This window comes from Eupeodes corollae, chromosome 1 (assembly GCF_945859685.1).
Source record: "Eupeodes corollae chromosome 1, idEupCoro1.1, whole genome shotgun sequence".
NCBI lineage: Eukaryota > Metazoa > Arthropoda > Insecta > Diptera > Syrphidae > Eupeodes > Eupeodes corollae.
In genome coordinates, this window is record NC_079147.1 from 72,114,905 (window position 1) to 72,139,913 (window position 25,009).

The 25,009-nt window shown below is 34.4% G+C and overlaps 2 protein-coding genes across 6 annotated transcripts in view; one reads left to right on the forward strand and one right to left on the reverse strand.

Moving 5' to 3' along the window:
* Positions 1–11,349, forward strand: part of LOC129940287 (uncharacterized) — a 30,544-nt gene extending 19,195 nt beyond the window's left edge. Inside the window, exon 3 of the mRNA XM_056048578.1 lies at positions 10,751–11,349. Coding sequence (XP_055904553.1) covers positions 10,751–11,349 — 599 coding nt within the window. The remainder of the gene's footprint in view (positions 1–10,750) is intronic.
* The window catches only part of LOC129953938 (band 4.1-like protein 4), a 399,888-nt gene that overhangs the window by 334,511 nt on the left and 40,368 nt on the right, over positions 1–25,009 (reverse strand). The window lies entirely within an intron of this gene.

The following is a 25,009-nucleotide window of genomic DNA, read 5'->3' on the forward strand; positions in this document are numbered from 1 at the left end:
ATGGAACTTTAACAATGAACGTCCTAATGACCGTGTTGCATTTAGAATGCCTTATTTTGGCGGTTATCTGCTAAGATATTGATAAATGTTTATTTATGTAAATTAGCTAAATACCAGCTTTATATTTTGTATACACGAGAAATTGTCAATAATTTATTTGATAAACTCACTATATGGTCAAACAAATGTAAATAACTTAAACATAACCTAAACATGCAACATATGCAGTGTTAATATTTACATTTATTAAATTACCAATAAACACAAAACATATATAATCAGGTATGCTGATAAGGTAGAAGATTGTAGGAATAAGCCTTAACCTCTTCTGCGCAAATCTCTATAACATTTTTGGCACCAATTCTAGTCTCTGACAGGAATAATTTGGTGCCTAGACCTGACAAGCGTATTCAAGAATTTTGTGGAACAAATTTTATGAAAAGCTGTTTTTTAGCAAAAGTATCAGACAGTTTTTGTTCGATTGCTTCTTTATCCCACCAAGAATTGAAATAACATTATTGGTTATTATTATTTAAAACACACACCAAACAAAAAAGACTTAAAATCAGATTATACTTAAAATTTCATCTTATAAAAATATTGTTTTCGAAATTCAGTAACATTTTTACAAAAATCCAATAGTCAGTTTTTTTCATAAAAATAGTACTCAAAATTGGTAAAATTTAATATTCGATTCTGGATGTTTCGCGAAATAATCAAGATATTGACTTCAAAATTTCTTTCTGTGCTAAATTTTGAAATGCTACTAAAATTAAGTTTCGTCTAAGTGTCTTGTTAACAAAACAAGATTTTGAAATCAAACAATTTCTTCATATGCAAAATATTGTTAGTAAATTAACTGACAACTTTTTTAAATAAAAAAAGCACGAAAACCTTCAAAAATAACAAAAACCTGATAAAAAAAGTGATTTTAGACTCAAGTATTAGAAGAACAAAAGACTTCAAATTTTTTATCTGACAGAAAATATTGTTATGAATATTATTTTGTTAAAGTTTTAATCAAGACCAATCGATAAAACGGGTGAGAAAGTATGACCGTGGATCAAATAAATAACAAAATAAGTCGAATTAAATGTTACATTCATTATACATAACGTTAGAAATTATCTTAAAGACGTTTTTAACTTAATAAATATCGAATTCCGTCAAAAGTTACAAAAAAAGGTTCCACACATGCGCGACAGTTCTCAATGAACTCCAAAAACTAAAAAGATATTGGGGTGCGACCCACACTGATAACTTCCCATCCTGTCTTTCGATTTGTCTTGCTTAAAAGTTTGTAGGTTTTCGTGTTCGGTTAAAAAAGTTGTCAGTTGAAAACTTTAATTTTACCAACAATATTTTTTATATAGAGAAATAGTTTAGTTTGAAAATCTAGTTTTGTTAAAATTACTTTTATTAAAAATTTTTTTTTACCAATTTAAGTAAAAAATTAAGAATTGCTACTAAAAACAAAAACTATTTCTCTGTACGAAAAATATTGTTGGTAAAATTAAAGTTTTTAAGAATAATTCAAATTAATTTGAGAGATATCTAGAACCGAACATCAATTTTTACCAAATTTGCGTACTCTTTCTTGTAGATTTTTTTTTAAGCATGAAAAAACGGACGGTTGGATTTTTATAAAAAAAAAAACTACTGAGAATCGAAAACAATACTTTCTGTGAAATAAAAAGAGTTTGAAGAAAATATTTTTAATGTTTTGAAAAGTTATTTGAGTCCAAAGTAAATTTTTACCAAGTTTTAGTTTTTTTGTTTAGGTTTTATTTTTTGTAAAAAACTGTCAAACCGACGTTTCTCAAAAATTTACTGAATGTTGTAAACAATAGTTTTTAAAAGTAGTTTAAAGCCAATATCTGAATGTTTTGAAAAGATATTTGTGTCGAAAACCAATTTTTAATAACTTTTGTTAAATTTTCTCTAAAGTTTTTAGTTTTTGTAAAAAAACTGTTAATTCGATTTTCTTAAAATTTGTCTGAATATTGACAAAATGCTTTCTTAAGAGATAAAAGTAGTTTAAAGCCAATATCTCAATTTTTTGAAAAGAGATTTGAGTCGAAAATTAATTTTTACCAACTTTTATTAATTTTTTTGTTTAGGATTTTTTTTTTTGTAAAAAAAACTGTCAATTCAATTTTTCTCTAAACTTTACCAGATGTTAAAAACGTTATTTTTAGTTGCACAAAATTGTTTTCGAGATAAAACCATTTTGTTTTCGTAAAATTTTCAGTTTTTTTTAATTTATAAATTGGTTACAATAACTTCCTATGGGAAGTTAATAATCATTCCAAGATTCGAACAATTTTCTAAAAATGCCATATTTAAGAGCTAAAATACAATAGATTAAAGGGTTTTAAGTGCATTTTACGCAGAAATGTTAGAAATTTTAATGTTAGAAAATGTTGAAATGCAGCTTTTTGCAAAAATAATACATTCTGTTCTTGTTGGCATTTCTATAAAAGCGAAGAAGGTTACAAAAGTATGGATGCGAAAACCCAGACAAAGTGACAATTTTCCAGAAAAATGTAATCTTTTTTGGTTAGAAAATAAAACAGAAGCCTATAATATGAAGCTTTTTCTTACGTATTTTTTTCGGTCTCAATTATGGGGAATCAGTATTAATATCTTTATCTGACTGATTACTTGTAGATTGGAGCTGGTGGTGGAAGACAAATTCTAAAAAATTACAGTTTTCCGCCGTGAACCTTTTGAAAATATTTTGATCCTAAAGAAGTCAACAAAACATACAAATTGTAGAAAAAAAAATGTTTGTTTCTTGACTTTAAGAAAAAAGGTGCATTTAAGTACATAATTTCTCTAAAATTAATTAATACAAATTAAGGTAAACAAAATAAGTAAGAAAGAAATTTTATTCCGGAAATTACACGTTGCAGAATCTCTTTTTACTTCAGTCCTTGAGAGCTTTAATTGTTTTACATTAAATTAATAGAAATGAAAATATCAACTGTGCCGTTTTTGGGACATTTATATTTTTTGGAATTCGTGGTTCAATCTTAGTTCTAGAGCATCACTTTTTTTTTAATTCACAAGCACTTAAGGGGTTATTAGTACCCTTTATATGTTTATATTTAAACACAGTGCGAGCGTTAGGAAAATAGGGAAGGATTTAAAAGGAGATACCCCTGCACATTGGTCTTAAAGTTCTGAACATGAAAATGGGAGGGAAAAACAGTGTTGGCCAAACCATTCCACATTCTCGATGTGCGATTTAGGAAAGAATCTCTGTACTTGACAGTACGCCCGAAATTGAGCTCAAGGGTAAAATGATGAGCATTCCTAGACGTGCGAGTATTACGGCTGAATTGTTTAAGGGGTGAAATGCAACTGGTTAATTCGACAGAACATTGTTTGTAAAAAATATCTATAAAATAACGAAAGGCATGAAATATTGCGACGGTGTTCTAGCGATGTAAATGTTTGGATTATAGTTCTATCGCCTATCATTTTTAAAGCTCCTTTTTTGGAATCTGTCCAAGAGATTTAAACTTGTTTTAGGGGCACCTGTCCAGATATGCGAATTATATTCAAGCTTTGGGCGGATAAAAGCTTTGTAAATTATAGCCAGATCAGAAGGGGTTACAAATTTCTTGCATCTTCGGAGAAATCCTAAGCACCTGGAAGCATTTTTGGCAATATCGAATATGTGATCATTCCATAAGAGGTGATCTGTGATATTCATACCGAGTACTGAAAGTTGATTAGTTTCCTGGATGCAAGTGCCGTCGAATATGACCATTACAGGTCTTTCTAGCTTGTTTAAACTTATTCCGGTTTTCCTCAGTCGGGTTTGCTTTATAACAACGGAAACTTAAATCTCTGAACCTAATAACCTCTTTACAGCTCGAATCAAACCATGAGTTCTCTTTGGGTTTGATAGATTTCACCCTATTCGGGATAAAATTTCTCATCCCACAGAGAATTAAATTTGTTACCATTTCTGCGCTGAAATCCACTTCACTATCGAGGAAGCATAGTGACCAGTTAAAGTTCCTGAAGAGACCGTCCCAGTTGGCTTTCTCATATTGCCAAACGGTTCTCAAAGGAGTTTTTTCTTTAACTGGGTTTTTTCGACATGAGAATTTTGCAGGTACGTTACAATGGTCTGATGTGCCTAGAGGCGGTAATACACTAATTGTGTATACATTAGGGTCAGAGGTAAGAAACAAGTCTAGGGTGTTGCCCGATTGGCCTACAACGTCAGGGATTCGAGTTGGCTCATCGACAAGTTGAGTTTATTGAATCAACTCAGCAAAGATCTCAACATACCTTCCCGCCGGTGTTTACTGGCCAGAATAACGAAGCCAAGAAGAATTGTGTACATTGAAATCGCCCGCAATGACGATTTCAGTGTGAGGATAAAATGTTATAAAAAACACTCGTGGATGATGCGCTTATTTACCGTAAATTTTAACCACATGAAATTGAAGTTTGTGTTTGAGCACAAACTATATTATGGCTGGAGTTGATACGCAACATCATTTCTTATATACACGGCTAATCCATTATAAGAAAAAAATAATGGCACTAAGTTATACCTATTTAGATTTACTTCAAAAAGTAAGTTTTTTTGTTATTTCAAGATCTTACAAGTTTTGTATTTAATAGAAATTCAATTTTGAAATAAAGAAACACTTTAAGAAACATATAAGATGAAATTGAAGACGAGTTTCAGAAATTAAAATACAGCGTAATATTAAATTGGCGATCTCTTATTTAAGGTTTCTTCTTAAGATCCTGAATAGTTGCTCTTTCTCTCAAAAAAGATCTTATGCAAATAATTTAAAGCATAACTTAAGTATTTTTCAAAGTCCAAATTGTATGAAAACAAACATTTAAGTGTTTTTGAGAGAAAACCGCTTTCTGGTACATACCTTAAAATTACTAACGAATCTTCAGACGAAATCTTGACTTATACAACTAAATTGTATGACCTTTATGGCTCATACGACCCCCATCTGATCGTTTATTGTTCAAAAGTTGATGAATTTGTGCTGCTCGAATGGAATAAGGCTGAATTTCCGATTCATATTATGTTCTTTGTCCAGTCTTCAGTTAAAACAATTTAAAGCAGTAAATCAAAAATAAATAATAAAAAATTAACGCAACACTATAAGTTTTGAATTCAAGGGAATTCTTACAAAAATTAAATAAATAATATCCTAGAGGGGTTTTCTAAACGCGTTTAAATCAGAAATAAAAATTTTATTTTTAATTGTAAAATATGAGTTTTTAAAATAATTCAATTCAAAAATTCAGTAGAAATTTGAGTTTTTCATAAAGTTTAAAAATAAACTTTACTTAACCTTCATAGTTTTTGCTCTATTTTGTTCCGTTTATATTAAATTAATGTTTTCATAACATTAAATGAAAATAGAAAATTAACTAAGTTTGAAAATGTTTTCGTCTACTTAAGTTAAGACTTCCTTTTCTTAGAAGTGAACTAGTTTCTTTTCTTTATTTATATTATTATTGTTCCCTACATACATATACATACAGCCCCTCTGATAAGGCGCAAAAAAAAATAATTCCTTTCGGCATTTATGCGTAACGTAAATTAAGCTTGTTAATTACCTGCTTCACTACCTAACACACGAAAATAAACTTGCCTACCTACCTTCAAATCTTATATAGCAAAAGTCTTTCAAGAAAATGTAATACCTTAGTTAATGAAAAAGCTGGTTTAGTGTCAGGTGCCATGGATGTAGCGCTCAACGCCGCCGTAGGCATGTTATGTGGGTGGTAAGCTAAAGCTTTACCTACATATACATATATAACAACGATCAACGGCAACTACGAAAAAGACGAAGACTTCGACGACGACGAACGTTCCTAAATAACAAGAACTACTGTTCAACAAAACCTAATACAAGCTGAATACAACTTTGTGTCTACTCTTAAAGTAGGTTTAAGAATTTTTCTTTGGTAATTATTTTCTATGCCTTCTAAATGTAAATTGGGTTTTTCTTCAACCTGCTTCTTGTTTATTTTTATTCTTCAATTTAACCAGAATACAAAAATTCAAGGAAAAATATTCCCAAAAACATTCTCAAGAACATTCATTCCAACAAGCAATCAAAAACAAAAATGAAATATCATTCAAATACCACATCAATCATTATCATAAATATCATGTATTACATAATTTTCAAATGGCATTTTCACATGCGTGCGTTAAAACTGACGACGCGACGCGATGAGAGGACGACGCACGACGTTACGATTGAATTTCACGGAATAAGGGTAACGGTATACGAACAAAGTACGAAATGTGTAGCAAGCAAATCCTCACTTTGCGTTGAACATTTTGTGGCAAATCGACATATCTCAGTCAAGTATTGTCAATTTTCATTCACTGGAAATTTATTGACAACCTATCCTCGGTAAATTTCGTGCAAAATGAAGGGAAATGAAATCAAACAACCAGAAATCTGACGGGTATCGTGTTGGGGCGAAAAGTCAGTCACTACTCCTCTGTCCCGACCAACCCAAGCATCCACTGAATGAGGAACCAAAACCAAGCCAAAAAAAAAAAATAAGAAACAATCCCGCAAAATATTGCTGAGCATTATTTTTGCGCTTTTTTTTTCTTTATGATTTAAAAGGGGAGGGGATACCGAACCTAACACACACAAAATGGATAAATATCAAGGGAGCCCATAGCAAAAATATTCCTGGTGAAAAATATTTTCCTACCCAAGAAAATAGACGAAATAAACGAAAATCCTTGTTGCCAAGAATAAGACAGCAGAATATGAACAGGAACATACATTTTTATGAGTTAGGTTTTTGGGTTGGGGGTTTTTGTATAGGAGGGTAGTTTAACGTGCTGAGAAAGATAAATATAACGCATCACTATGTTGCACGAAGCTGCTTCTTTGACCTCGAGTAGTGTATATTTTAAAACAAGCTTATATCCAACGACGCTATACCAAGACCAAACCTATACCTACTATTTTCTTGTAACAATATTCAACAGATTTATGAAGGAATAAAATTGTTTGGTCCTTTATGGATGATAAAAATGTCGTCCTTACATTTCACTACTATTATATAAGCGTTTTTGGAGTATATATGTATGTATGTAGGTTATAGAAGTGCCCATAAATACAATGTGGTCCTTTTCTCGTCGTTCTTCGTTTTTCAAAATATGTACATTTTTATACCAGAGAGTGTTCTCGTTTTCGGTGTTTTGGAAGATATAAATGTATATTAAAGTATAATAGTGGTGTAAGAAAGACGAAGAAGAAGAAGTTTTCAAGGATTCTTATGGAAGAAGGAGCATTTAAAAAGTTATGTTACAATAAGTTGCCTTAAAACCTATGGAGTCATTAATTTTCAAAAACAAATTATTCCAAAAAAAAGAAATACACAAGTTTATACTTCGCCCGTTTTGTTTGGCCCTCTTCTATAATTTTAAATTCATATAATTCAATTCTTATGTTAGTTGGACGCGGGGAAAAAGTGTGTGAACAAAATCTATTTATTTACCTTGAACATTGTTCAACATTTGTGTTATCTTAGGACTTTGAGTATGCTGCAGTTAGGAAGTCTTGTGTCTTAAAAATGTTGGAAAATTTGTAGAAGATCTCGTTCGCTCTATAAAACAAATCTTGAAGATAAATTTGTTTCACTTTTTAAAGAATTCATTAGATACTTTTTTTGGTATCGTATTCATGCCTTAAAGTCAATTCTTTTGAAACCAAGAATAAAAATAGGAAACAGTTTTAACGTCCATCAAATGATTGGAATAAGAGTAAGAGAACTAAGAACCTAAGAAACTGTTGACCTTAATTATAAAAATTAGACGAAGTATCATCAATTTCCAGATCTCTCTACTTTCACAATTTTTGTTTCAATGGTCAGATAGGTTATGATATAGGACTTATTTTTGAGACTTTGAAGTGGACAGCCGAAAAGGTTTTGAGAATAATCCAAGGCGAAAATAAATTTGAGTTACCACAGAAAAATTATAAATGTTTTAAACCTCATATCGAAACATTTCCCAATATTTTTGTAAAGGGGTTTTGTCAATTGGCCCGGGTAGATTTTGGCGCCCCGTGTCAACCATTTTGTTTTGGTGACATCTGGCATGTTACAAGATTGAACATCACGTTCAAATAATAAAACTTATCTAAATGAGTTTTCTAACGTTGCGCGCATTGCGCTAATTTTACAGTAGACGTGGGGGCCCTTCAAAGTCGACTCTTCAAAATTTGGTGGCCAAATTTGAGACGACCGGTTCAGTAAACAATCAGCCATTGCGTTCAAGGAACGCAGGCTCAGCCAAGAATCTCGGCGGGCCCGTGAAAGTGCACAGCAGAACCCGTGGCTGTGTATTACTCGCCTTGAACAGAACTCGGCCTTTCGCAGACTTCAACTTGACAAATTTTGCGTTAGAACCTGGTCCTACACCTGGTCCTACACCCATACGCAAACGCGAGGTTAACCAGGTGCTAAGGCACCCTCAAAAAGTTAAAGTTTTGTGTGGATTTTGTGGCCGGTGGTGTAACTGGTCCGTACTTTTTTGAAAAAAACGTTAGTGAGGCAATCCCCGTCAAATTAAACCATACGGATCTAGAAGACATGTGGTTCCAGCAGGGCGGAGCTACGTTCCACACAGGAAACTCTACGATTGACATTTTGCATGAACGATTTGAGGGTAAGGTTATATCTTGCGATTTAAAACCGCTAGACTTTTTCCTGTAGGGTTTCGTGAAGTCGCAAGTCTATGCAAATAAACCACAATCGACCGATGCCCTTAACGTGAACATAACATTGCTCAAATGCAGCCGGATCTATGCGGAAGAGTCATTGAAATAAGGTTAGGAAAGTTGAAGAAAGGCCGATTTGTTACTGTGTTAAAGCTTTGATAGGTGAAAGCGGCCATATTGAAGAAACTTACTCTGTGACTTGAAATATCATTTATTAGCAACTTCGGCAATTTAAAACTGTGGAAAGAATTAAGTCGTTTACGGCTATCGCATTTTTGATCGGCTAACTAACTTTATCCAAGTTTACGGTTAGTGCTTAATGGTCTTTGCGAGAAGAATATTCGAAATCTGGTAGCTGGTTTTTTTGACACGTTAAGTATGTCAAAAAGAGGACATACTGAAAATATGGCTTCAAAAATACTTTCGAGATTCCAATAAAATAAAATTCGGATAACAACTCCCTTTATTATAGATATATGCGTGAAAGTGCCGTAATAATATGAACGTCTAAAGCCCATCGCCAACAACTTGATAGGTCTGTGTGCTTTAGGACCAGAAAATTCAGCAATCGATCAAATATTTACATTACGGGAGATCATGGAAAAAACCCAAGAACATCATATCGACACCCACCATCTTTTCATCGATTCCAAGGCCGCACATGACAGCATCTACAGGGATGAACTATAAAGGGCCATTTCTAGTTTTGGTATCTCTACCCAACTCAACCGTTTGTGCAGGACCATGGCGAATTCGCCCTGCTCCATAAAGGTTGGTAACAACTTAACAGAACCTTTTGATGTCAAAACAGACTTAAGACTAGGTGATGATGATTGTTTAATATTTCATCCTTGAAAGAAAAGCGTGACCTCCCTCGTCAACACTAGAGACACTATCTTTCAAAAGTCTGTCCAGTTATTCGCATATGCTGATGGCATTGGCTTAATCGGAAGAACTCAGCTTGATGTCAATGGGGCTTTTATGAGTATTGAAACAGAGGCGGAAAATGTGGTTTTAACGGTTAATGATTCCAAAACAAAGTACATACTGTTATGAAGGAAAGACCTACAACACCGATGTGACGACTCGGTCAAAACGTCACCATCGACTGACGTAACTTTGAGGTAGTAAGAAAGCATAGTAAATCCCTTCTTTGAACGACCAAAGTGTCGCTATATAGAAACCTTATCAGACCCGTCCTGCTATACGGTGCAGAAGCATGGACTATGACAAAATCGGATGAAAGCACCTTGGGTCGTTTTGAGAGAAAAGTTCTGGCGGGATCCACGGTCCCGTATGCATAGAAGCTGAGTGGAAGAGAAGATGGAGCTGTACGGGCTGAACGTGGACGTAGTCAGAAAGATAAAAGTTTAGCTTCTCAACGGCCCGGAAAGCCTTCGAATGCAAGAGGAAGACCGCGGTTAAGACATCTAGCTAAATGGAGAAGTTTGTTATCTAAGGCCCTAGTTCACACAGGACTGTAGCGCCAACTTAAGTTAGTAGGTAGGTAGTACTGGGCACTGATTTTGGATTTCCCAATTTCAATGTTAAAAAAAACCGAAGGCTTGACAAAGCCATGTTGTACACCATTTATCTTGATTTCAAGCTTAAAATCTTCCAATACCTACTGTATCTTTCTTCTGGCATGAAAATTTCACATTTTCTATGGCTTTTGGTGGCTTAAATAACAACGTATGCGGTATTGGTCAGGCAGCAATCCACATGTACTCCATGAGCCATCATTGCATCCTGAAAAAAATATAGTTTGGGTGGTTTATGGTCCGGGTGGCGCCATTGGTCCGTACTTCTTAAGTGATGATCAAGACCCGCACGTGACTGCGAATTGGGATCGCTAACGTTCGATAACCAAATATTTTAGGATGATATGGACTTGGAGGACATGCGGCTCCAACAGGACGGGCGGCTCCACAAGCCACACAGCGAATGTAACAATCAATTTATCGAAAACCAAGTTTGGAGAACGTGTTATCTCCTAGGCTATGCGGACGACATAGACATAATCGGTCGATCCAAGAGAGCTGTACTTGAGGCCTTCACAGGGATTGAAGAACAGGCGAAACTAGTTGGTCTTCAAGTGAATGAGGATAAGACAAAGTACATGTTATCAACAAACAAAGCAACAGCTGTCCACAGCCTAAGACAAAACGTCACTCTTGGTAGCAACAATTTCGAGGTAGTTAAGGAGTTCACCTATATTGGAACAAACTTCAATCCCACGAACGACACCTTAGTGGAGATCCGAAGAAGAATTACCCTAACGAACCGCTGCTGCTTCGGTTTGGCCAAACAACTGGGTTCAGAACTCCTCACTCGAAAGACAAAGTGTCTGCTATACAAAACTGTGATTTTACCAGCCCTACTCTACGGCGGCGCCGAGTGCTGGACGATAAGTAAGAAAAGGGAATTGATACTGGGCACTTTCGAAAGAAAAATTCTTCGACGGATTTTTGCTCCCGTATGCGACGATGTCGAATGCAGAAGAAGATACAACCGAGAACTGTATGAGCTGTTCCAAGACGGTGACTGTAGAGTGCATGCGAGGGATCGTTCACGATGGAAGACTGCATTATCGTAGGCTGATACCCTTCATGGATTGTGAGCCGGATAAGTAAGTAATTTAGATCACAAAATAAACTATTTCCGGTGGGACTATGTCAAGTTTATTGTCATTTCCAACAAGCCAGCGGCCATTGATTAACTTCGTACGAATATCGAACATGAAATTGCAGCAGTATGGGCCAATTTATGCTTGAAAGCCGTCGAAAATTGGTTTCAGCGTCTGGACTTCTGCAAGCGTGCCCGTTGTGGTCATGCAATAGAAATCGCGTTCCATACATAATGGCATCGAACGTTCTTTCACAGGAATAAAGAATTTTATTAATATCCAAAACCGTTTCTGCTTTATTAAAAAAAAAAACTATTGAAAAACCCGACATGTTCGAAAAAAGTGGTTAGATTTCACCTGTCTTATAAAAATTTAAAAGAAACGGTATTTTTTAAACTTGAGCAAATAGTTAAAATAAGAGTTTGCTCTAAAAATTCAGTCCAAAACGTTTTTTCCAAAACTATTTAAGTATCAAATTAAAATTGTTTTACGGAACCTTCATATAGATTCATAAAGACTTACAACTAATTTAAATTTCCAGAAACTAACTAAAATACTAAAATGCTTTAATTTGTATCTGAAAGAGAACAATTTTGTACTTTTTAGAATCCTCATACAATTTATTGTTAAAAGATATTTTGAAATTTGAATTGGGCTCAAAAAAAAAACTTTTTGGTTGTTTTTTAGCATTTTTAAAGGGACATGCATTTTTTAAAAACATGATGTGATAGAAAAATGTAAGGGCGAGAAGATTCGAATCAAGGAAATCTTGATCCTTTAAATAGATATTCTATTAAAGTAGGACAAAATGAAAAACGTAATACTTTGTATGAATAAAATGAATGTCAGAAAATATTTGCATGTCAGGAGCTCGCTCATGTAAACTACGTATCTCAACTACTAATCTGAAAGTTCCGGAGAAATTTTAGAATTTTTGGAATGTTAACAAATTCTGGTACAATTAATAACTTTACCTTATTTTAGAGAAACCACGTTAGAACCAAAGTTTGACGTTTATTATTACATACGCCCAACAATTTCGACTAACTTAAAAATGTGTTTCCGATATGACCAAGTTTATTGTTTAGAAAGCTTTAGCGTTTGACAGTTGACAGAAGAGTGATAAAGAAATTGAGCGGATTTATTAATGCTTGCAATTTTGGTTTGCAGTTTCATTGTTTTAAAAGAAAATATAAAAATCTTAGAGTTTCACTTATTTCAAGATACCATTACTTCACCTTTTTTTAAGAATCGATCCCCTACCGCCGCCGCGCCGCCAAATACCTTTACTTTGTAGAAAAACATTTTCAGTAAATTGATAATATTTTCTTTGTTTTACTCGAATGTATAGCAAGAACCTTTATCTACAGTAACGTGGTCGATTTCTGATGATGATGCTATTCCTTAACCGGAATATATGGTTTTTCAAGCTCCGGTCGCCACCGCCGCTGAAACAAAAACCAGCAGCTGCGAGACTTTTCAAAAACAAACAAAATATACGTAATAGTCGACAATAGCTTCTTTCCTTTACTTTTCTTTTTTGTTTTTTTAAAGCTTCTGAATGTTGTTTTAGAATATTTTTCTTTTCTCGAATTTTCTAGAGTCGAGCGAGTGTATAGCGTAGCGCACCTAAAGGTAGTACCAAAACGGAACAGCCTTAAACCCCATACATGATGTTGTTCATGTCGATGATTATGTTCATTCGAGTATAAAGTAGACTTTGCCGGAATAAATTTGCAATGCACTCTTTTCGTATACAACTTGCTGGCCAGGCTGCTAGGAACCTATATACGACACAAACATTCAATAAACCAACAATTCCATCAGGATATATTTTGAGTTCGACCGCGTGCCATTGCTGTTTCCACTGCTACCGCACTGTTATCGCCGCGCCGCCTCCGACCGCTGCGCTGCCGCTGCTTATTTCAACCTGCGTTGAAGATTATTCTGGATGAAAAGGCTTTAGCTATTCATTTGCATGTTGCTTCTACTCATACTCTACCTGTAAGTATATACCAAAGTCCTATTTCATATGCTTAACTTTCATCTTTTATTAACTTTTTCAAATCTTCATGGTTGAAAGGATCTTGAAAATAAAAAACTAGAACATCCTGCCCATAGTTAAGCTCTACACGCCCAGTCCAACATAATACAGTGAGAAAGTATAGAAACTGCAAGCCAGCCTTTTGCTAGTTAGGCACGCGCTACTTCTGCTTTTGTTTGCTCTTTGGTTGTCGATTTCCGATGGTCGTCTAACTGAGCCTTAGGTTTGGGCTGGACTATAGGTTTAGAAGCTGGAAGCAATGTCCGATGGCGTTCGATTGAATAGCGTTTTGTTTGGTTTTTCTATTTTGTCCTTCCTTTTATATTGATTTTATCCCGATAACAGTGGCGGCCAGCGGCGGTAAAGAAGGTGGAAGTGGTGGTAAAATTTCGAATTTTCTTTTTATTACATATATATTTTTATTACTCGCATTATTCGTCTATCAATAAAAAGAGGTAGCTGTTTATATTTTATTCGTTTGTATATTTGTTTGTGAAAAGATAAGTCCTTCCTCCGGAGTGAGAGTCCTTTTGACTCGCAACTTGATATCAATGATGATATGATGTGGATGATGGTCATTTAAATGATTTCCGGAAACCGACAAGGGAAGGAAGAAAAGTGAAAGAAAATTACTGTGACATTATCCAACCAATCAAGGATAATGGACAAAACACACTCGGCATATCGGTATCGATATCGGAATCAGTACCGAATCGGATAGAATTCAGGATAATGCGGAAACCAATATACTTCCTGGACTGGATGATTGTCAGGAGTTTGTATTTTGCTGCTTTCATAAATATTAACGAGCACGAGCACATGCTACCTACTATACTTCAGTTCCAATGCCAATTGGCAAAATATTCACTTTATGGTATTATATTGATATCGAGCCTTAAATGTCCTTCGTTTGGTCCTGAAGAGAAGTATCTATATACACTTTGAGTATGTTCATACTCGTATTCTGTGTTTCATTTGAGGAGCGAATATAATTTGTGTGTTTTTGGGGTCTCGTTTATTGTCTGGCTTACTTTTGTTGCTGCGTATGGACATTGTAAGTACCTACCTACAGTTTACCGAACCGAACACGGAACTGCTGTTTCCTCAGTTACCGAGCAGGGTTTGAGGTTTTTTTTTGGCAAACTTTGCATGAAATTTAATTATTGCAAAGGGACGATGCCGATGATGGAACTCCATATGGCCATTAAAGGATCAATTTTTGGCATCTTGCATATGACAAAAATTGGGTGGTAAATACTCACAAAAAGAGAGACAGAGTCTGAGCTAAAGCTCAGGAAAGGAAATAACATCACAAGGGTATAGGTTGTGAGTGTGATACGTATGGCTAGGGCATCATATTCTCCCATTATCATGTGGTTTATTCCTCTTGTGTGGTTTAATAAATTGCTTAAAACGTGCGGGTGTGCTTTCCCTAGATTGTGATAATATATGAAAATGATTCATTGTTATTTTCGTAGAGAACATATTGTATTATGCAGTATAACGGTACCCCACTCATAATGATGCTCACTGGGAGAAGATTCGAAGTATTCATGAGTATTATTTATTAAATTGATGATGTGAGATCGGAGATAAAAGTTCTACGAGTATGTTGATGCTTCTGCAGAATTTCGGTTCAAAATTTGGGAAAATAAGAGATACGATTGCACTTTTATGTGGTTTTTGAAAATATTTTGAGAAATTAGAATCATATAGTTTTGTGTGATTTTGTGATTAATCTATTTTAGTTGAGTGAAATGAAGTTGAATGAAGATACAATAGTGTGAACATTCTTTTTCGATAGTTTTAGGTTTTCACAGAGACCACAATTGATAACTCAAAATTTTAGTTCCAAAGAAGAACTTGTACCTCAACCATGGTATAGAAATCTAAATTTTGATAAAAAAAACATTTTTAAACATATTTTTATTTCTCTACATTTGTGTACATTGCAGTTGGTTGTATCACTTATCGTGTTAGTCACCGTTATCTCAATATTAGGATAATTAAAAAATGTTGTTTTTAAGTTGAGAACTATGCGTGTTTTGTACGGAACTTATGTTTGAAAACATTTCTACCGCATTAGTAAATCAAATTCTTTAACTACTTTGAATAAAAAAGGTACCAAAATCGACTATTCTGAAAAATATAACTTCACCGATATTGCAGACTCGACAGAACTGCATGGCTGTTTATTTTTTATTGTTATGGAGTTCTTTTAAATGAATACATGTTTTTTATTAACTACTTGAAAAATTCTTGAGTTTCAAATTGAATTTAATTTGAAAACTAACGAAAAGGATTTGAAAAACGTACATTTTTTCTAAGAAGCTTATCAAATGCTATAATGCTAATCGATTAGGGTTACAAATATTTATTTAGACATTTTAATAATGCAAGATAAAAGACTCCACCAGAATAATATTTGAGATATCAGCTAGGACGAAATGAAGATTCGGGTTTTCACAAGAAAATCCGGATGGAACTATTTAAGTCCCTTGAACTTGGATGTTTTTGACCGTTGGTGGATTGTTATAGCTATCATCGAATTTTCTTCATTCGAATTTCGAGGCAGTCTATTTCTCGCCGTGCATAAGAACTCGGATTTTCGAAGACTTCAACTTAGCGAATTTTGCGTCGGGACTTGGCCCTACACCCATACCATATTCAACTAAACCAGGAGCTCAAAGTTCATGACCATAGACAACACCGTTTGTTCGCTGACTGGACTTCGAATCGTTAGGAAGAGGACCCCAATTTAGACCGAAAAATCATCTTTACTCAAGAGGCGCATTTTTAGATGAATGGTTGTGTTAACAAGCAAAATTGCCGTGTATTGGACGACAGTCGACACCATCCCATGTGAGGTTCAAAAGGTAATAATTCATCCTCAAAAAGTTACCGTTTGGTGTATATTTTACAGAAGAATTCGATACAACTATTTTTAAGGCCAGGAGTTCAGAAGCATTCTTTGAATACTTCCATTTCTTTCGATGACTTGATTCAAGCTGAACTACACAAGCAATTAGGAAAGCGTGCAAAACAATCAAATCGGACTTAAACCCTAGCAGAAATAGGGCTATTTTTACGAAAAGCCATTTCGGACAAATTTTTCTTTGTATACTGATCCAAAAAAGTTGAAATAGACTCTTCTAATTGCGATACCAGGACATAGTGTCGTTAAAGAAATGGGTGAAAAGGTTGCTATGAGGGGAAAAAATCTTCTCGTTTTTCCTCACAGAATATAACCATTGTAATACTTTATTATATCTAAAATGATATGGTCTACATAAGTAACCCTTACCATTATTACAATCTTTTATGCATACGGCCAGGTTCACTGCAATATTTACTAGACACTGGTCTATAGGAGAACATACTGTCGTAGTTGTAAGAATCAAAGGAAAACAGGAGACGGTTATTCACTTCCTCTGTTAACGTCGCTAGTTTAAGAATGTTCGAATGTTTTTGAAAAACAGTCGTTGAAAAGCCCAACAAAATGCAAACGTGATATATTCCAAAAAATTGGCAAATCATGCCAAGAAGTAGTTAATATATCAGCCAGGAACGAAAACGAAATGCAACTCATATTTTCCAAGAAAATCGAGTTGGGACTATGTAAATAAATCTCTTAATCCTGGATATTTTAGAAAGTTAGGGGTTTATAAGAGCTTTCATTGAAATTTCATCCTTGAAACGTTTATAGCAATCACTGGAAATTTCAGTAACTGAAATGAATTTCCTCATTGAAATTCAAGGAATAATTTTTCTGACAGAAATCTTTTATTAAAATCGTATGAAATTGATAAACAAATCAGTAGAACGAACTATTATACAAATATTTTAAGCTTTTCAAAAGTTTATAGAATATTGTAACAACTTAACACGCCTGCGCCAAAAATTCTGGCCATCAATTGCCTTAAGTGATGCATGACATACACATTTAATATCTTATATATTGTAGTATGTAGAGCTGAGGAAAACACACTGCTCCGACCAACTAGGTGCGTTTGAGAGAAAAGTCTTAAAAAGAAATGTTCGTGCCTAAAGTAAAAAAGGGCGATTTCGGGGACGCAACAATCAGATATCTGCTAATATCTGATAAGATATTGTGCCAAAAATTAGGTTCAGTAAACTCCGGTAGACTAAAAACCAAGCCCCCAAGGCGTTTGTAGTACATTTGTAGAAACTGTATGACGTAAGCTCGCTATCAGAATAAATCGATAGGGATTCAACGTACCATGTTTTTCAAAGGTGTTGAATCGTCGGATTTAGACTCCATAGTTGAATTGTTTGCTTATTATTTTAAATCCGTTTATTCTCATTCAGGAATCAGGATTTAATAATTTACTGAACAACATAATAAGAGGGTTTGATATTGGCTCGATCCAGTTAAGTATTGAAGAAGTTATTTCCGGACTGAAATCACTTCAGTCTAACTATAGTTCTAGACAAGACGCCATTCCATCTGTGCTCCTTTACTAAGCATATTCAACAAGTCCCTCTAAGAAGATATTTTTATTGATGAATGTAAACTTTTTACTTGGTCCCTATACATAAATTAGGTTCTAAAAATGATGTAGAAAATTATAAGGGTATTTGTAAACTCTCCGCAATTCCCAAATTGTTTAAAATATTTATCAGAAGAACAGCATGGTTTTGTATCCGATCCATCATCCGTTATCAATTTAACTTATTTCATTTCGTATGTCACTAATGCTATGGAACAAAAATTTCAATTGGATGCAGTATACACTTACTTTAGTAAAGCTGTGAACTACCAAATACTTTTTGGTTTTCATTCTCACTTTTTTAGTTGGTTATCGTTATATTTATCTTGTAGAACACAACAAGTTAAGATTGGAGATACATACTCGAAGGAAATTCAGTGGACATCAGGTGTCCCGCAAGGTAGCCACCTAGGTCCGCTTCTTTTTATAATGTTCGTTAACGATATTGTCTCGGTCTTTAATTATTGTGAATGATTATTACATGCCGTCCGCATCTAAAAATATTTTCAAAAGTTTCGAGATTGGACAATTGTCAACTTATGCAATCTGACATTGATTCTTTATCAATAGCCTTAAATTGAATATCAAAAAGTGTAACACGATTTCTTTTTCCAGAAAATCTCATATTTTGTTATTCAACTCTACAATTAAATCTGTGGATTTAGATAGGGTTTCACGTATTAAAGACTTAGGAGTTATTCTTGATTCCCAACTTTCTTTTAAAGGTCATTTCGATTATTTGGTTCCTATAAGGCCAACTGGCTAGTAGGTTTCATAAAACTGGAAAAGACTTTAATCCTTTTGCGTTACTATCCTTGTATATGAGGGTGACCCGACAAATTTTTTTGGATTTTCCGAACAAAAGATCTCTCAAAACTTGGGTAATTGGACTTAGATTACAAAAATATATAAAAAAAAATATTAAAATTTGTCAGGGGGTTGTACCGACCCTCAAAATTTTGACAAATTGATATTTGTATGGTTTTTTTTCTCTTCCTCAATTTCGGTTCCTGAGCTACTATTTATTATAAAATATTAACTTTTTGATCTTATTAGGTTAAGAACATATTTGACGTGTTGATTTGCATGCAACAATACATTTCAAATTTATAAGGTTTAAAGCTAAAAATTCCCCCAATAGGTGACCAAAAGTAATTTTTTTTTAAATTTTTTGCGCATATTGCTATTATCATCTCAGCTCTATAAATCTGACACGGTTTGAATTAAAGTTTCTATACCTATCCCATTTTGAAAAAAAAATAGTTTATAAATACCTCCACAAATGACTTTATTTATTGATGTCCTTCAAGTATATGGGTTTTTACCTGTTTCTACCCGTAAAATACACAACTCAATCCTGTAATAAAGTCGGATTTAAAACTGAAGGCTGTTTTCTACTTGACATATATGGGCGTTTTGTGGACAAATATGGGAAAAACTACATATGTGGTTTATTGGGGAAACGTAGAGGTTTTTCATTCACCATTTTTTATGACTAAATGGGTTGTTGTACTCCATAATTTGTAGCCCTGATCTTATACAAAAGCCACAATTTGAAATCCTTAGTATTTATTCGAGATCCTCAACGGGTTGTGTAAAGTGTGTTGCAACAGTTTTAAAATCAACTTTTGTAATTTTTTTTTTTTAAATAATGAGTTCAAGACGTAGTGGGACTATTTGTGCTATATTGGGACCATACAAAAAATTTGACGATCGGCAGCTACCAACTACAAGAGATGTCATTAAACTCATTTTGTTTGAACTAAAACTTAAATTCAACGGAAAGGATCCTTCCCATTCAGAAATATATGCGATTGTTTTTTAAGAAATCGACAATATTTGAGCTAAAGCTTCGATTCCAATTGTAACTAAATAAAGAGTTATTCAATTACTTAAATCCTGTTTCGAAAGGTATATATGGTGAAGCGATACCCCAAAAGAAACAAAATGCTAGTTTCGAAAACAAACTGAAGTGTTTTTTTAGAGTCATCTGAGAAGCTTTTCAACGTTGCTGCTGGAAAATGCACTTCATTTCAAACTTTTTCATGTTTTTATTGGATCAAAGAAATGAAAGGAAAATGGTTATTAGCGGGGTTGACAAGAAAGAAACAAATATCTTGAAGAAACGACAGCAGAGGCAAATTGAAGAGTCAAAGAGGGAAGCAAAAAAAAATTCGTGCAGAAATGCCAAATTTTGGACACAAAAATATGTTTAAATTCTGTGGTTATGTCATTAATTTAAAATTATTTCTTGCTTTTTTTGGTTTTTATGTGATTTGTTTTAATAATATTAATAATAAAATACGTTTAAAACTTATTTTTTTTTAATAGTTTTATTCAAACGGTTAAAGTATGTAAAACATGAAATTTAAAAATCTTCAAAGCCCGGCACTACCCCCAAAGATAACATGTACTTTCAGTTTTTTTGACGTTTTCTTTATCTGTGTAAAATTTACGTTTTAATACCCTTTTGATTTAAGAAAATGGGTTGGAACTTTAATCTTCTAATTACTTGGAATAAATTCATTACAATCAAGAAGAAAAATTCATAGTCTAATGTTTATTGGAGACTTACTAAGCTACCATATTAAATGTCCATCTCTTCTTGCCTTGGTACCAATCTATGTTCCCGCTAGGTCTAAAAGAGATATAGAGTCTTCTCATTCCAGAGAATTCATATGACAAATTATGATAGTCAAGATCTATTGTATATTTCCATCAAGAGTCTTCAAATATTGACTTTTTTAATCTTAATCGCAATAAATTTAAAACTGAAGTAGTACATTTATTCACTTTTTAATTTGCTTTTGGAGTGCTTATATCTGTTAGCTATAATATTGCTTGTAGATTAAATAAATAAACAAAAATGGAAAGACTAATCAAATGAGGACAGGGACATTGGCAAAGTTACAAAAGAATTCGATACAACTATCTTTACTGCACAGTAAGATCAAGAATTTAGTAATAGTTTTTGAATGTCTTTTCGGCTACCTATTACAACCTAAACTATACAAAAATTCGCAAAATAATCTAACAGGGCTTAAGCTCAAACAAAAATAGGACTTTTTTTTACAGATAGCCATTTCGGCCAAATTTTTTTCTGTATACCGATTGTGCAATGTTGAAACGATACCAGGTCAAAGTGACATAGAGAAATGGAAACGGAGACCATAATGTCTTAGTTGTTAGAACTAACGGAAAAAAGAGATGTTGATTCACTTCCTCTGTTAACTTCGCTAGTTTAAGAATGTTCGAAAAAATTCTCTACATCATGAAAACGTGATAAATTCCAAAAAATTGGCCAATCATGCCAAGAAGGGGTTATTACCTACATATATCATAATGAAATTATCAGGATATGTAGGTACCAAAGTAAATTTAGGCCTCACAATAGGTACTTAAAATAAGCGCCTACACCGAAGTCTAGAAAACTACAAAAATAATTAAAAACAATATCTAAAAAGTTGGACAGAAGTGAAGGTCAAAAATTCAACATCATTAAGAAAGGTAATAAATAATAGAATTATATAAAAAAAGAAAAAGATTCTTATTTTTACTGTTTTTTTATGTAAATGTAAAAGGTACTAAATTCTTACTAACATTCCCACCTAAGAAAGATTTAACAGGTATCCATTTTAATGAAATTCAGTGCTACTGTTGAACTCTTGAGCTTAACATTCATCATACCTAATCTATTCCTCTTCGTCCCCAGTTGGTATCCAAAGCCATTTTAATCTCTATGTGAAACATAAAACCCAAATATAAATTATTCAAACACGAGTTCCCATATCAAATTGAAAACCTGCAGCAAGAGCAACAATATCTAACAAATTAATTTTGCAAAATAGAATCAACCAAGACCACAACACAAATCATTATTCTATCTTTTATTCTAATCCCCTCTGTCCTCTCCTACCCTTCCCATTCTAAATCAATTCTAAACATTTTTGTGGCACCATCCACAATCTAGGTATAGAAAATATACAACGCACAGTTAGATACTTTTTCAAGTCGGTGCCCGTGCCATTTATATACCAGGAATCTTACATCTCACCTTTGTGCTCACTAATTCGACATGCCGAGATGCCGACGACCCGAGTGACTTAAAAACAATCAAAGAAACACATTCTACCATTCTCCCCTTCCGACACTGTGCCGCGTTACATTACCGACAGGACCGAGGTGGCTTAACACACTACTGTCCCAGTTTTTTAAACCTAGGTATACAATTTCCAAACAATTTCCAAACGACACAGTCCCGTTCGGCGTTCGGAGTAAGAATATGAAGACGAAGACACTATGGATATTTGCCACCGAGGTCTCTTGGTCGTCGTCATTGTCGTCGTATACCTATCTATAGTCATCTTCGTCGTCAAGGTGTAATGACCCAAAGAATAGTTTACCCATATCTCAAGAAGACCAAAAACCTACCGCTCCGCACCACCACGTCTCGTCGCAGCATTACGCATCTCCACTCCATGTGGTCATAGCCATTGCTATCATGAGATGAAAAGAAGTGAAAGATACGACTGCGACTCCGACAACAACGAAGACGGTGATGTTGAGACTTGAGAATACATTCCAAACTAACGGTGCTTTCATTCTAATCGTAAATCAAGAAATATCTGAACCAAAGTCTGAACTTAAAGACGACTCTTCCAATGGAGAGTCATCGAAAAATGGTGGAATCCCAGAGACGAAACCAAATAAACAAACAAATAAAATACGAAGAATAAAGATTCAAAGAACAAAAACAATAAGAAGAAGACAATATATAGAAACAACAACAACAAAAAGAACCAAAAAGGAGAATCCCAAAGCAGGCAAAACATCTTTAAAAGTTGAAGTCTCTAATGTTGCGTTTAGAATAGAATATAACATATAGAGAAGTCTCTCACAGTTCTCAGCTTCCGCATCAATGAGACGTCCATAGAACCAAAACACAACGGGCCTTGGAACAGGCAAACGGGCAACACGCGGACAACGGACAACGGACGTCCAGATTCAGACCACAGTCAAGGCAGAGGGCTATAACGTAACGGCTAGTTGGTGAGTGGCAACTCTGCAAATGATGACGCAGTAGGTATATACTGGTTCACTATGCTTAGCTCCATAGAAGCTATTGGAAGCAGGAACAACAACACCACAAATAAAAGACGTGCTTAGTGTCTCTTCCCAGCTCAGACTTTTCGTTTAGCTATAAAGATAGATGTACATATGGATGTATACACAGCACACTCCATTCTATACTCTATTTCCTCTGGATGTAATTCGTATAACGTTACGTATTTGCTCAATCGAAGAGTTCTTATGAAATAAATGATGGACTTAAGATAAAATAAAATCAACAGTCTGTGTGAAAAGAGACGTAAAATGTACAATTAGAGGGGTACTTATAGGTGATATGTCACTATTAAAAGTCCACATGTCGATTTCGTCACATCCACAGTGAACATAATCATATCATTATATGCCAAAGTAAAAAAGGGAGGGGTAGAAAGATACGATACGATGAACTTTTATTTCCCATTTTGAAGTTTGAGCCATTTAAAATTAAAAATGCCTCGTGATGTTTTTTAAGGTTCTTTAAGTTTTGACAACCTTTTTCGATATCAAAGCCATAAATATAGGGTTTTTAAATTTTGCGTGGCGGCTATTTTATTTTGTTGACATCTGTCAAATCTTTCATATATTATTCACTTGTTCCTGCTAAATCATTATGGCAAGTTACGCCATCGAACAGAACCCTTAAATGATAAAACTTTATTATCAAAATGAGTGTTCGTTAACGCAAACGCTACACGCATTGCACCCATTTTACGGTAGACGTTGTGGCCCTTTACAGTATCGACTCCTAAACGTTTGCGACGACCGGTTCAGTACACAATCAGCCAAAAGTCGTATTTTTAAGGAACGCAAGATCGGCGTGAAAGTGGACTGCAGAACACGATTCAGTTTATTCATCGCCGTGCACAAGAACTCGGCCTTTCGAAGACTTCTGGTTCTAGGCTTCGAATCGTTTGGAAGAAGATCCCAATTTTGGCCGAAAAATCATCATGAATGACGAGGCACATTTGAATGAATGGCTCTGTTAACAAGTAAAATTGCCAAATATGGGACGACACCAACCCATGCGAGGTTCACCAAGTGATATTGCATCCTCAAAAAGTTACCCCTTGGTGTGGATTTTGAGCCGGGCGGCATAATTGGTCCGTTCTTTTTTGAAAACAACGTTAGTAAGGCGGTTACCGTCAACAACGGCCGCTACATAACCATGGTAACTATTTCTTATGGTCCAAATTAAACTATATGGACCTAGACGACATGTGGTTCTAGCAGGACCGCGCTACGAGCCCCACAGCAAACACCACGACATCTACATACAATATCTACCCGCCCTTATTAAAAAACAATTATGTTTTATGTTACTATTTGTAAGCTCCAATGTTAAAAAATCTTGACTTTCCGTGCAAGCTACGAAAAATTATTGAAAAAAAAGATATAGGCCGTCATGCAAAGAGGGTGTCATACTTAAAATCACAGTCCGTAGAGACCTAAGGCCTAATGACTTACAACTCGAAGCCGTTTATGTGTGAGAGTAATTTCTTAGGAATGGAGGGGACCTACAGTTCTTATGCAGAATCCGAACGCCTTATTTGAAGCACGTTTTATGACAAGCATTACTCTTGAAGGTTTTGTCAATTCCTCGTAAGAGGAAATACTTGTGGACAACCTTTAGGTAGCACAGGCACGAATTGAACCCATAACCTCTAGCATGACAGTCATACGCACTAACTATCACTCCAAGAATACTACACCGAGTTCCTAAACCAACATTTAATTTAAGAAAAGCATAATTTTTAATTGCCAGATTTAGGGAACTAACTACCCAACTTTCTCCCTTCAAAGTATTTCGTTTGTTACTTTTGTAAATCCTTCGTTTTTGGGCCAACATTTTAAGTGCCATGTGTTTAAATGATTACGGTTTTTTACATTTTTATTTAACTTTATGAATTATTCGAATGTAAGAAAGTAAGACCCCTTGAATCGACTTGATGTAGGAGACTAAGAACCA